General features: G+C 27.9%; 1 protein-coding gene across 1 annotated transcript; it reads left to right on the top strand.

The window, feature by feature from the left end:
* Positions 1–312: 312 nt before the first annotated feature.
* Positions 313–13,777, top strand: LOC107448906 (sorbitol dehydrogenase). Its single transcript, XM_043043787.3, has 8 exons — positions 313–726; positions 1,352–1,385; positions 4,508–4,672; positions 7,945–8,104; positions 10,279–10,397; positions 11,058–11,123; positions 11,467–11,642; positions 13,346–13,777. Exons 1-8 carry the CDS (start codon positions 673–675, stop codon positions 13,622–13,624), a joined length of 1,053 nt encoding a protein of 350 aa, XP_042899721.2. The 5' UTR covers positions 313–672; the 3' UTR covers positions 13,625–13,777.
* Positions 13,778–15,658: the final 1,881 nt, after the last annotated feature.

Here is a 15,658-nt window from a genome sequence, read left to right as displayed (position 1 = left end):
ATTGGTGATTTTGAGAAAGTGAAACCAAATTATTTTCTAGTTTTAAAAACTCAAGATAAATTTTATATTACTCTGACTTACATTTATAAAGGGTATAAAATGATTTCATTCATCTGAAATTCCTCAACAAAAGACACTAGGCACTCAGAAAAAAAGAAAAAAGAGATGAAAGAAACTCCTAAAAAATATTTTTTTACTTATATAAAGAACTATCGACATTAAATAAAATCGTTTTCTTTTATTAGCAAACGAACATTGAAGTTGTAAGCAAACCTTTTAACTTAAGTCGTCTGACATATTTCATAAATTGTTATTCCATTCCGTTTATGCTCTTATGACATATTAAATTCACCCGGCTAGGAGTAAACAAAATACGTCAGCAGATTTTCACAGGTGAGGTAGGGTCAGACAGGTTGTATAGTGTCTGCAAGGTCATCTACTTTTGTGCCTGATTGGCTTATCTCTGAAGGCTTGGCTCCTATATCGGTTTTTAGTTGGTCATAGAAATTGCTGGCATAGTTTCAACTTTCTAAGATTGCACTTTTACAAAGAGCTGTCTATATTTAAAGTAATTGTCAGCAGTCAATATTTACTCTATTTATAGTCCGTTACACTTTATTTGCAGTGACATTTTTATAGTATTCGACATTCTGTAGGTGAGTATTATGAAAAATGATTGAGGATAATTTGTGTGCGGTTTTAAATAAAATTGATGATTTGCGTTTGGTAAGTACTTTTATAAATTGTTCTTATTCATTTACTTAATTTTTAAATATTTTGTTTACGAACAATTATTTCATTTATTTATTATTAATTTTATATTATAAGTTGCTGCACACTCTATTTAAAGTCTTTTGTCATTATACCATTTGTCTTATACTTACTTTTCAAACTTTTTAAACCTCTGTAGTTGAATTTTGTTGAAAATTCAATAAGAATTTTTGGCTGAGTTAACATACGTTAATAATATAATGGTGAATGACATATGCAACTTTTTTTTGTATTTTATTTTAAAACTGAATAAAACTTTTGAGTTTTAGATATATTGGGGAAGTTAACTGTTAATAAACCTTTATAATATTCAAATTAAAAGTCTTTAACGTATACCTAACTGAATTCTTTAAATATTCATAATGAAAGTATTATAATAAATTCATATTTGTATTTGCAAAATAACCGCATTGCAGTTTTTGAGCAAACTAACTTTCTGCTTAAGATATATCATTTATTATTTAAATCCTTACTTTTCTTCTTAAAATAATCTTAATAGTAATTTTTTTAACAACTGAATTTTGTAACATATTGTTTTTTATACTTTACCACATCATAATTAGTATTATTTAAATTTCAGGAAAATAGAAAAGTTCCTGAACCTCAACCAAATGGTATGTAATTTTCTAAATTTATTTTTCCGATATTGCACAGTTAAATACAATTAATAATTTAATTGAGCACCCTTTTGAGTAAAATATAACTTTAGAAAAGTAATTATCTCTCCTGATTGAAAAAGTGATTTCCTATTAAGGAAATTTATTAAATATAGATATATTTTCCCCAATGGAATTGACCTTGAATAGTATTTTGCAATTTTTTCATGTATTATAAGTAAAAAGTTCAAAATTGACTACATTTTTCAAAATTCTTGAATTATGTAAAATAAGTATTCCTGCAATTGTATCAACTAAACTGTTTATGAATTTAAGTAAGTAGTTGATAATTTCTAACTATGATTAACACTTAATTTTTTAAAGTTACTAAGATAAATAAATAAACAACAACAATAATAATATTAAAAAAAGAACTTTTGTATCACTTTAAAAAAAGGACTATATTACAATTGAAATACTTGATACTTGATGTCATTCATAAACTGCAAAAGAAATTAAAACTTTTGAGATGGTTCTATTAAATTAAAAATATTTCCTGCGATATTTCTGTCACAGTTTCAGTTCACACAGTCACAGTTCAGTTTAGAAAAATAAAAAAAAAGTGAAAGAAAAAGAAACGCAATAGTTAAACTCAAAAATTTTTTCATCATCGGCTACTGATTTCTTCAATAGATTTGTACTTTTCACTGAAAAGGAAATAGAAAATCCTCCGCTTTTTTTCTTTTTCAAATTTAGGAATGTTATTATGTTATTGGAGACAGACTTCAACTGAATAAAGAAATGTATCTTATGTAAGAATGACACAAAAAGTGCAAGCAACCTACTTCAGTTTTCGACATTTATTTTATGTGTTCTCCTAAAAAGGTAAGACTGAAACAGATCGTGTAGTTAAGATCTGTCTGTGTTTTTCGAATGAGAAGTCTATAAAACCGAGTTCTTGCACGGAGAAAATCGTTCTGGTAAAATTGCTGCACTGCTATAGTAATGAATTCTTTGGTAAAGAGAAAAAAAAAAAGAAAAAAAGAAAAATTCCTGTTCATATGGTAACGGTTTGCTGAAAATTCTGGTTTTTAGATTAATGTTCTTATTTCCACACATTTAGCAAAAATTAGAGAATTGAAAAGTAAAGTGTGTAAATGGATTTTAGGCCATGTTCACTGGTACCATGATAAAACTACTAAATTTTACCGCATTTATCAAACTTTATCACAAACTCAAAAACCATATATTATAGTGAATTATACCAAAATGCTTCGGTTAAAACTAACGAGATTTTCGGTGTTCTATAAGGCCAGGCATACGGTAAATTTAACAATATTGTGGTAATTTTGACAATACTTTTTTTCCCAGAGAAGATTAAGAAAATTCGAGCTATGTACTTTCATAGAAAACCCTTAAAGTAAGAATGTTAAATTTTTATGAAATTTTAAATTATAGTATACTAATTTGAAATTTTTTTTTCATCTTTGAATAAATGCAAAGATTTGTATATGTTGAGTTTTCAGCAGCCTAAAATTATCAGATGAATATAAAAGTTTAAGCCCGATCTGAGTCATGAGAGAAATTTTTTTATTTCTGCATAAGATTGTGGAGAAATGAGTAGAAATATTGTATTACTCCAAATAATTACGGTATAATTTTCAGAAAGGCATCCTTTTTTTCCACCTCTCTTCACTCAAATCACATTGTGAAACCTTGAGACACAATAAAGTGAAATTTTTTGCATGCGCCATTTTTAATTGAGATTTTTCTATATTAAATTCACGGAAAGAACAATATCTTAGAAATTTAAAATCCTTCTACAGGCTTCTTTTCAAGATAAACCACTTTCAAAAGTGAATTTAAAATCGTGTTGCAGGTAATTATGGAAAATGATAAGCAGCATGATATTGATAATCTTCTTTTTGTTTGTTTTGTTTAACAATCGACGCTCAATAGAACGACCCTTGTGAAATCGGACACTATAACGTGAGGTCGTTCGATCCTGAGTGTATAAAAATACCGTAATTATTAACTCCCTTAAGAAAATTAATTCTAATAAAGCAATGTTCGACTTTAGTTTCAATTTAGATACAAATAGAGAAAAGTTGTAATAATGCGACTTTATTTTTCTATGCTAATATATAGGTAAAAGTAACATTTGAAATAATACTTTATAAGTGCGTCGAAAATAATCAGCTGATTCTGGCTGCCATTTTTGATAAATAACATACGTTAGGATAACTGAGAACAAACGTAACACCGAACATATTAATTCGAAAATAGACTGCACAAGAGATAAATATTTCACAGAAATAGAGAATCAAATTATCAATAAAAAATGTGATAAACACATTTATTGTATCCTTTGCAAAGAATATTACATAGGTTGTGAATGCATCCTTTCAACCAATAATTGAGTGGTTAGGGTTCTCCATTCTTCAATTATAAATGCGAAATAACCAATGATTTGACCTTAAATTACGACCACTAAAGGTAAGAAACTAGGAAGTTATGCCATTTTTCTTTTATTAAAGGAGAATTCAAGGTGTTTTACATATATTTTGAGGGTAACATCAAAAGAAATAATGGTTTAAATAATTTCTTTAACAATTTTTCAGTATCAAATGACTATGTAAAATTTTTTTGGATCAAATTGCGGTAAAAAGTACTTGCACTTTGACAGCATCTTCCGCAATTTTTTATTACCGTAATATTTTGTACAATATATATTACAGAAATGATTATTAAACTACAGTGATACAGTGATTCGCAATAAATATTGCTGTAACAATTATGGTACATCAGAGTTTTTATTTTTCAACATTTAACGGTAGAAATGCACTTTACGGTAAAAAGAACTGGCACTCTGGGTGCCGGTATATTTTGCCACAATTTGATCTAGAATTTTTTAAGTCTAACTTTTGGTCGGTATACTGGAATGAAAGGTTAAGAGTGGTCCATCAAATGGAGACTGAAATAACATTGAGTCTATGGAATACAAAACGGCTCTCAATGCATCTGTCCTTATAATGGAAAGGTCAATGTAATGGGGATCGTACTACTGAGCGTAGACATTATTTTATTTGGATTTCACATCAACCATGAACCATCATACAAATATTTATCTTGTTTTTTAGAGGTCTTACTTGAAATGCAAAGTGTTGGAATCTGTGGATCTGATATTCACTATTGGAAAAATGGTCGAATCGGCGATTTTATTGTTAAAGAACCTATGATCGTTGGTCACGAATCAAGTGGCAAAGTTGTAAAAATTGGTAAAAATGTGCAACACTTAAAAGAAGGTATGCTTTCGATTTAATTTGACATTTTGATTTAAAGTTTTCTTTCAACTTGCATTTAATTTTTAAAGAAATATATAGGTTGCACTTTGGTTAAATTTTTTAAAATAAGGTTCATTCTATTTAGTTAACTTTAATTTTTGACTGAAAGGTAAATTCAGTTGTTCTATAAGTGCTCATTTTGATGTTCTAAAATTAGTTATATTATTTTATGCATCCAATAATAAGTCTTTATAATAAAATATAAATAAAGTCTTTATAATAAAAATCGTATTTAAAGTTATAAACTACTATAAATATAATGCGTTTCAGTAGTTTGTAAAAAAATGTGTTAATGTAAAAAAATTTTTTGAAGCTAATAATATAGTCTTATTTTAAACTGTTTCAGTGTTTTTAAGAAATGATACAAATTTAATGAGTATTAACTATTAATAGTTTATAAGTCTAACACATTGTTTATCATCGACAGTAATTAGGCTAAATAATCAAGATCGAACTCACTATCTCATCTCTCTAGAGTTACTGATTATTTTGAATTACTGGAAGCTTATTACACAGTATTATGAAAAATGAAAAAAAAAATCTAATTATTCAGTAACTTTCATGATTACTTCATTAGAATTTCTATGAATAGCTTCTACATGACTACTATTGTTACTATTATTTTCAGTAAAATAATAGTAAAATAATAGTAATTCTAGAGATAAATGTGACAAGTCTTTATCACGTGTATCAGTACTTTGAAATCTGGTTCTTCAAATGAAAGAGATTAAGATTGAAGGAATACTCTCTTCATAATTTTTTTCAAATATCAAAAACTTTTATCAATCCACTTTTTATCTTTAACCAAAGTCGTTTCTTCAAAGCAATCATGATAAAGAATCACGTGCTCATACCATAAAAGTACAGAGAGTTAAGACTATTTTAAGATTTCTAAATGTGCAATTCTTAAGCCTTTAACGCTTGATTAAAGGGAGAGAATAATCGTGTGAAATGGAATATTAAGTAATTAACTGTAATATTTATAAAACAACTCCTCTGCCGCTATTATTTGGATAAAAAAAAACAGAAAAATTAAAGAACTTTGAAACTTAACGTTAAACTAAAATTTATTTCATGAAATTCTTAGCCCGCTCAGTTCCATTAACCTGAAAGAAAAGCCGCGTAAATTTCCAATGGTTAGTCCGAATACAAGTAAACTCAACCGCACAACTTTACAACTTATATTATCACCAAACCATTGTTGATAATGTGTCGGTTGGCGACTATAAATCTGGTAGTTTCACTTTTCCACCAGAACAGCAAATTTCAGCTGTTTCATTCTTAAATTTAAGAGCACTACAAAACACACATAAATGATTTATTTTTCCTATGATAACTTGGATAGAGACTATAAATAGTAATTGGAAAATAGTGAAATACACTAAGATTTAAACCAGCATATTGGCGGCGTTTGAATAGAGAAGTGAGTGTTCTATCGTTTTATATTCTTACTTTCCATTGTTTTGATGTTTCAGACAAACGGGCTTGAGCAATGCATTTTAAATCGGTAACCTGTCTTCCTTGCTGTTGCTCAGATGTTTCAGAGGAATGGGCTTGAGAGTTGTGCAATTGATCGATAACCAGTTTTGATTACTGTTGCTCAGATGCTTCAGATTTTGCATTTAATTATGGTCAGAGATGTATTTAATTGATGAAAAGTATTTGGCAATTTCCCGGTTCGTTGTTATCAAGCTTATTCAAGGGCGTTTGAATAAGTAATGTTTTTTGTTTTACCACTTGGAGTGTACGCGAATAAATTAGAAGGTCGTCCGACACGTGACCAGGTCAGATAGCTGTCCGTGGGAGAAGCAGGGATTTTTTGGGCTTTGTTGACGGTCATGGCAAAAGCAAGTCGCACTATAATCTGCAAACGTTTAAATTCAAATGGCATATCTGTGGGGGCCATTGGAATACACGGTATCAGAATATCTTCTTTAAATTTGCGGTTTAGAATATTAGTTTCGAGGATATATTATCATTATTCTTTTCACTGAAAGACGGGTACCATTACAAGGTCTGGGTGGGTTGATGTTTCGGAAGAGAATGATAGGTACTCCCGTTTTCAATGATAAAACGTGCAGCAGCACATCTGGCAAATCAAGTGAATTCAGAAATTCAGTTGGGTAGTTTACAACCTCGTTTTGATCTATTACATTATCAATGGATTTATATGTTCTTGCATAACCTGGAATTTCATTTAGAATGTGATGTCATGTACATCGCTTTTTCTTGCTGCTAATATAGCACGTTTATCAGAACTGGTCAAAAGTATTGAAAGTCTTGCGGCCTTGCGGAATTTTGTTTTTAATGTAAATTTGTAAAGTTTTCTTCTTTTTGTTTTCTACTTACAACTGTAAGCCTCATGCTATACTTTGTGGTTTTAAGTCGCTTAAATAAATATATATATATATATATATATATATATATATATATATATATATATATATATATATATATATATATATATATATATATATAAGCACAATTTAATACTAAAGTACACCATTTTTTGATATAATTAAAACATAGATCAATAAAACATAAGATATTATAATCGAGACAGCCAAAAAATCTAGATTTTTATATTTTTTATTTGCTTAAAAATTAATTCAAATATTAACGTATAGGCTTTTAGGTATTAATACGCACTCTTGTTCACTGATTCGCTTACTTTCTTCCTTTATTTTTTTTCGTTAATTAATTTGTTATGAGCAAAATTATTCATAGCAATTATAAGTAATGGTCCGTGATTAATAAGAAGAAATATAAATAAATTAATGATATTTTTTATATTCAAGCAAACATGAGTGATTCGCGGTGCCTGGTGAATTTTGTAAAATTTTTATTCTTACAAAATAAATAATAAAAAGAAGAAAATGAACAAAAATAAGTAAATAAATAAAAAGGAGAAAATATATCGGGAAATATATTCTTTTTTACCCAAAAATTGTTTAAAAAAAATAAAAATAATTTTTGATGAGAAAGGCTTAAGTTCTTTCAAGAGTGTTCTATTTTTCAATTTTACTTGTCTCAGATCTTATAATTTCTCGTTACATATTTTTTCATTTTTACTTTTTGCCTCAGAATATTTTTTATTACAGACATAAAAATTGGACTTTCTAAATAATAAATAAAGTAAAAACTGTTCTAATTCATTTTTGTTCTAATTCATTTAATTTCTTCCTTTCGATTTGAGACGTCTTGATAAGCTAGTGTGCTTTTTACATATTTAGGTGACAGGGTAGCTATTGAGCCAGGTGTACCTTGTGGAAAATGTGAGTTTTGTAAGAAAGGAAGTTACAATATTTGTCCTGACATAAAATTTTGTGCTACACCACCACACGATGGATCACTGTGCCGTTATTACTGTCATGATGCGGATTATTGTTTCAAGTAAGCTATTTTGAGATACATTTTCTGTGACTATATGAGTACAAGTATTTTGCACTTTAATGCGACGATTTGTACAAATTTCGTTCTTTTTCATGAGTACAAGTATTACTCATTTAAAAGTTTACTCGTTTACAAGTCAAAATACGAGTACAAGAAATTTGTACTACAGTGTGACGATTTGTATAAACTTCTTTTAGTGAAGTTGTCATTTTCTTTTAGAGGAAAAATTGATTTAAATGTGCAGCGAAGAAAGGAAAAAAACGAACGGAACATCGAATTTCTATGAAAGGACCCAATTTCAATTGTTGATGTGCCTAATCATAAATAACCTAATTAATTAGGGCAGACGATATATCATGTTAAAAAATCAGCAAAAAAAAATAAATAAATAAGCGTAATTTTTTGAACATAATTTTTTTTTTAAGTAAGACATAGATTCTTGATTCTCTCGAAAATGGGAGGCTGCTGAAATCTGAAGAAAATAGTCGAATAGAAAAGAGAAATTGAACTGTTAGCAGGATCGATTAAAATTCCGTTCCGTTACTGTTAATCTCAGTTTTTGCGTATTTTGTCATATCATCGGAATTGATGAAGCGAATAAAATTTTTTTTTTATATGAATTTAAAACGTGCTTTTATTCGCTTTATTCTCGATCGTGTTTCATGTTCTCCACGGAAGGTGGCAGTATTTGTAGAGATTGTTTTAACTTTCAATAGAAGATTCACTTGGCATACAAATACTTTTCATTGCATGCAGAAGAGTTTTGTTGGTAGAAGAATTTTTGCTGGTGTAAACTAAATTACGTACAGCCTCATCTCAACGTTAAGGTAATAACATATCAATATAGAATAAATTTCCAAAGGAAGTTTCTTCATAACCTCATCGGAAATTTTACAATATGAAAAACACGTTTTTTTCTCAAAAACACGACTCAAATATTAAATTCAGAGCAACTGAGTACTCCATGAGTATACAAACAAATCAGGAACGTCAAAAAAAATAGTCACGTCAATGCTATGACGTCAGAAGAGGACCTTAAGACTTCCGGTAGGGTTTGCTTGTATTTTTGGAAAGATGGTGAATAACGGTAATATTTAGCATAAATTAGTTATTTATTATTTATTTCAATGATGAGCAAATAAATTTATTGTTCTTAAATCTACGTAGTATCTCATCTCATCTAAGTAGTATAAATTTGAACGCAAACCCCAAAATTTGAACTCAATCGATTATGCGTATTAATTTTTAACTGCACTCTTACCTCGATTGGAGCCGTTTTTTGCAAGGTGGCTTCCCCTCTTGCATTTTTAGCTTAAATATTCCAAATCCGTCGAAAAGAAAAGCATATCAATTAAGGAAAAAAGAATATTTTTGTGTCTTATTTTGTAACTTCATATCGTCTGAACTAACAAGTTAGCCTATTTCATTTTAGTTTCTTAGGTTAACGTAAATATTGAGCAGTAGTGGGAGAATATCCGAAATATAGATCAAAGTTACTCATGGTATTTAATGCATGCATAGTTTTTGTACTTAGACTAGATTCTATCACTGAATTAGACTTTTGACCCTAAAATAAAAATAACGTAATAAAAATATATATTTATCATTGACTAATAAATATGTATCTCTATCTCAAGAATTTAAACATGAATGCAGCCTAACTTTTATGGGTATTTTATAATTTGGAAAAAATAATATTCTGCTTTCAAGATATTTACGCATGAGAGATTATGTTAAATGTACTAGACAAAAATTATCCAGCAACGAAGTTAACAATAAAATAAATAAATAAATAAAAAAAAATTAAACGATATCATACACACAATTTTGAATTAGTTTAGTACCAAAATGCTAGAAAAATAAGTTAAATTTAAATAATTGCGACCAAACTAGTTTGCATGTCGGACACTTTAAATATTGTAAATTCTTAAAAAATAACAATTTAATAAAATGAAAAGTTTGCCAGTGTATATGTTTCTCATATTACTGCAAAATTTTGAAATTGATCTGAAATTGTACAAAAACTGCGAGGGATCATTTTAGGACTTTAATAAGTTTTACAAATACACAGTAGTTTTTGAAAACATAAAATTTACTGAAAGATTACGACTTGGTTGCTTTTTAAAAGTTTAGACAAGAAACATTTATTTCAACAATGCTTTAATCTTAATTAGGCTTCCCGACAATGTAAGCTATGATGAAGGTGCCATGATTGAACCACTTTCTGTTGCTGTATATGGTTGTAAAAGGTCTGGTGTTATTGCTGGCAAGTCTGTCCTCATTTGCGGAGCTGGTTTGTAGAATTTGCTGTTGTTGTTTTGAAAATTGTTAAACTCTTGCTTTATTTTTGTGCAATTTGCTGTTGCTGTTTTGAAAATCCTTCAGCTCTTGCTTTATTTCATGTTCACTTTTAAATGTCTTTATATCACTATTTTTATTAGAGTGTCGCATTAAAAGGTTTTACCGTTATAAAATTTTAAAGTTTAATTTTAGGATTTTTTAAATTTTTTTTTGCAAACCTGAAAGACGAAAATTCATTAGCTTATTCATTATCGATTAATTTTAACCGTCATTTTAGCTAAAATCGCTGCCCAATTGTCTTAGATTCAAATATCTCAATGTTTGAACCATTTTTAGTATATTTCACAGAGTGTATCCCAAATTATTGACCATTTTTTATGATTTATTACAAAAATGGTTAAAATGTAAAATTCACATCTCATAAGCAGGTAATAGTAGCTAAATTTTTTAATTTGCAAGTTTTAATTTGAGTGGGAATGAATATCAACTCACTATAGCGTACAGACATGTACCCTAAAGCCTACCATCCTCTATTGAGATACTATTCTCAATCTTATTCTTTTTTCTCAATTTTGAAGAGTGATAATTTTTTAAATTTTATCTGATTAAAATTTTGTAATCTTTTTTATTTTAATATCTGTTTTCCTTTTAGGACCGATAGGCTTACTAAATATTCTAGCATGTAAAGCCATGGGTGTTTCAAAAATATGTGTCACTGGTGAGTAAAATTTAGTATTTTTCTGAATCCTATATTACTAATGTATTATTTTAGTAAGTGATGCTACTTATTATTAGTGCTATTCTTCATACATCTCAATACGAAAATAAATTAATAAATAATAATTAATTATTATAAGTAATTATGATTAAAATAGAATATTAATAATTGTAAATAATTAATATAATTAATATCATTAGTTAATATAATTAAATAATAAAAATAAATTAAACTTTGAAGACATGATGGCTATATATTTTGTTTTTGTGTCAAATAATATAAATTTATTAATATTTTATCCCAACCATTATCAATAATATTCGATATTTGTTTCATTCGATAGATATTTTGGAAAACCGTCTTTCTAATGCCCAAACCCTTGGTGCAAAAAATACTGTTTGTGTGAAAAATATGGAAATCGAAGCCGTTATGAAAGAAGTGATTGCCAGGCTTGGTGGGCAACCAGATATAACCCTTGAATGCAGTGGAGCAGAACCGAGTGTAAAACTTGGTATGAAGGTGAGTTTTCTAAAACAATAATTTCAAAAACAGTGAAATTTTATTAAACTACAATAAACATCATAGTTATGTTTAGTTTTGATTCAATGTGGAATGCAGTTTCTTCCTTTATAGTAAATTTAATCAATACATTTATAAAAGGAAACAAACAACAAAATTAATCAAAACTAGCGGCCTCCACCCTCTGTTCGCTGAGGCTTCCTTACCCTTGAATAGTACTAAGCTTGAGATTATGCTTGATTATAATTATTTAATTATGCTTGATTATCTATGCTATACTTGCCTTGAGGATTGCTTATATGGTTTGCTATGCAAACCATACTAGCTTCGCTCATTACTACACACACAAAAAATGCTGGCGAAATTACCGTGCTGTATGGAGATATTTCTGGTTAAAAAAAATCAAAATAAAAGCCAAAATATACGGTTTTTAAATCATTCCTCATGTAAGTGTTACGTTCATATGGTAACTGTTAACCGCAAATTCTGGTTTTTAAAATTTCAAAGTTCTGATGACCACACATTTAGTGAAGAATACAAAACTGAACAGTGAATTTAACCGAAGTGGATTTTATGCCATGTTCTGAGGTATTATGAAAAAATTAATAATTTTTATAAAATTTATCAAATTTTATCACTAATTATCAAACCATATTTTATTAACATCATTTATAACTAAAGCGCTTCGGTAAAAGTTACCGAACTTTTTTGTGTTTTTATGGAGCCAGAAACATGGTAAATATTTTTCTGGTAGTTTTGACCATAAATTTTATCAGCGTTAGTTAAGGCAATTTGAAGTGTGTCTTAGGAAATTAAATCCATTATTAAATCACGAAAATTAACTCCACTCTAAAAAAGTAAAATTTTTACTGCTAAATAAGTTATTGAAATAAAAACTTTTAAATTGAAATAAATGATAGGCAATAGAAGAACTTTCATAAACAAAGCAATAATTATGGTTTAAAAAGAAACAAACTGCTATTGAAGATTCTCAACTTTGTTAAGAACATAATTGTAAATTTCAGAACTTCGAGCTATCACTGTGATGTCTTAAAATGACCAAACTCAAAGGAACTTAAATTAAAATAAATGACATGCAAGAGAAAAACTTGTAGAAACTAAACACTATTTATGCATTCAAAAAAAGCTAATAATCATTTTTCATTAAATAGCAATAAGATTGAATAAAGCTATTATTATTGAACCTGCATAAATTTATATTTAAATGAGTCATTCAATTTTTATTTATTAGCGTATAAAAATTAGTTTCATAAAATTTATCAACACATAGCAACGTCGTTCAACAAAAATAAAGTATTGTCATCCGTTGCTTATCTGACAATTCTAGATGAAATACTTTCTCTGTATATTTAAACCCTGCAGTTACAGATAATGTTGAAAATTTTTCTTGCACTGCTCTATACTTTTTCTGCCAAAAATGTTTATTTAGAAAATTAATTTTTAAAATTTGTTTCATTTGGCAGCTCCATCTGTTAACAATTTTTAAACTAATAAGAGCGAGAATAAATTTTTCAGTTTCCTAAGCAGAACATAACAAGCTTTTTCTATTTTATTAGGTTTTGAACTTTCAAAATACCTGATTAATTCACAAACTTATGAAATTAAATCTTTAAAATATTGTCTGATTGAATTCTTCAAATTTTTTTCTGTTCATATTTTTAGTAAAATGTATCTTCTTATAGGTGACAAAACCTGGTGGTGTACTAATGTTAATTGGACTTGGAGCCCCCGAAATTAAAATCCCCATAATTGAAGCAACAATTCGAGAAGTTGACATTCGTGGAATCTTTCGCTACGTCAATTGTTATCCCACTGCCTTGGAACTAGTTTCCAGTGGTGCTATAAATTTGAAACCTCTAATCACGCACCATTTTACACTTGAAGAAAGCATCAAAGCATTTGAAACAGCACATACAGGTGCTGGAGGTGCCATAAAAGTCATGATTCATTGTGGAAAATAAATGCATTTACAATCAAGTTCAAAAAGAATGTTAAATCATAAATGAGCTTAATCATATTAAATTCAGTTTCATAAGTACTATTTTTGTAGTGTAAGCTATATTGTATTTGTCTCGTTGTTAATTAATGCTTAATAAAATATTTTTTGAATGATATTTTCAATTATTTTAATTTATTTGCAGTTTGCACATTTAAACATGCATATGTAAGTATTGAATTTCAAGCATTATTTATAAAATTTTATTTGAAACTTGCGGACATGATTAGTTACAGCTGTAGGCAGTTTAAGTTATTACAAATCACCATTTAATTATTTGCAAAAATGTCCTTTTAAACGTTGCATTAAAGGCGTATTGTCAGCATATTTAAACTTATGTTACTGTCATTAATGGAAAAATGATTTTCATTCAGTGAAAATTCAACAAAAACCTATAACTCGATTACTGATTGATTGCAATTTCCAGTTTTTAAATCCATAATGCTAAATGTTATTTTAAAAGAAATGAAGAGTTTTAAAGGTAACATTATGTATGTTTGGTAATATTATGTAATGTAAAGGTAATATTATGTATGTTTATGTATGTTTGGTAATATTTTATAATAAATTTTGAGATACGAATTTGTAATAGGAACTGTAATGTCCTAGGATAATTTCAGAGTAATTTTTGTAACATTTTGGAAATTGTATTTCTTTAAATGTTGTTTACTTAAAATAAACGTTTGACTTTAAGCATAGTTGCAATTCATATTTTTTTTTCAAAGTGAAAACAATTTTATTTAGAAAATGATATATCGGTTCTTTTAAATAGTTATTTATTAATAGTTATTTATGTATAGTTATCTATTAATATTTATTAATGAATAGTCAATAAATCAATAAATATTTAAGTTAAAAGTATTCAAGGAAATACATTAAAATAAATGTATTAAAGGTTCAAGAACGTTTAATCAGAATGTTAACTCTGCTATTTGATGTTCAAGCTTTTAATATTTTTTTCTGCAAAAGGGCATTCAATGGGCATTTGTAAAAATTAAAATAATTCAGTTCTACACAGAGAATGAAATTCTTGTTCAATTACGGTAACTTATAGTAAAGACATTTTTGGTAAAAAAAATAGCTATAAAATCATATTATGCGGTATTTAAACCATTCATTTTGTTGTTTTTCTGTTCAGATAGTGAAGTTTTTACCCCGAAATCCTGTTTACTTTTTTTTTAATTTTAGATCTTAATACCACTCATTTGGTCAAGATAAAAAACTGAAAAGTAAATTTAAGTGAATAAATAGGTTTTATGTTATACTCTATGGCATCATGATAACATTACCACATTTAATATATTTGAACGCATACTATATTGCAATATTTTACTTTTAATTTTTCGAAGGCCATTGACAAAGCACTACGGTAAAAAGTATCGTTCTTTTTGGTGTTCACACAAAGCCAAATTTGACCACACTCTCGTTTTGACCATTTTTTTTAGTATGCACTCCTAAAAAATTATTCTAATGTTACCGAATTCTTTTGATAAAAAAAGAAAAGGAAAAAAGAGTGTTTAGGTAATTATTTATGATTTCGAATATTTACACTGTTAAGAGGACGGCATACCACAAGGGAAACATCACCTCCATCACCATTTTTCACCTTCATAACTAATTTAAAATTGAAAGTGTAGAAAACGTGAGTTCAGACAAACCTAGAGTACACCATGAAATTTCAAATACTAAAAAGAAATTTTTGAAATATCAAAATGAAAATAAATTATTAGAAAATAACTTAGGATTACGCAATGGATGAAGTTCTTTATTAGTAAGTTGTTTGTATTTTGATAGTATAATTTTTTTTTCAGCAACGGAAACTTAATGGCTTATTCCAGGTTTGCCTACACTCACTTTTTCTTTTTTTAAAATTTTAAATTAGTAAAGGAGGTGAAAGAAAATTTGGGATGAAAATTTTCTCTCGTGGTATGGCGTCCGCTTAAGAGATGTTATGTTTCATTTTCAGTTTTTATACCAACTTAATTTTGGCTGTGAGGAT

Source organism: Parasteatoda tepidariorum, chromosome 10 (genome assembly GCF_982258835.1).
Source record: "Parasteatoda tepidariorum strain Cologne lab strain chromosome 10, Ptep-v5.0, whole genome shotgun sequence".
Taxonomy (NCBI): Eukaryota; Metazoa; Arthropoda; class Arachnida; order Araneae; family Theridiidae; genus Parasteatoda; species Parasteatoda tepidariorum.
The sequence above is the reverse complement of the archived record's forward strand: the minus strand, read 5'-3'. Positions and strand labels throughout refer to the sequence as shown.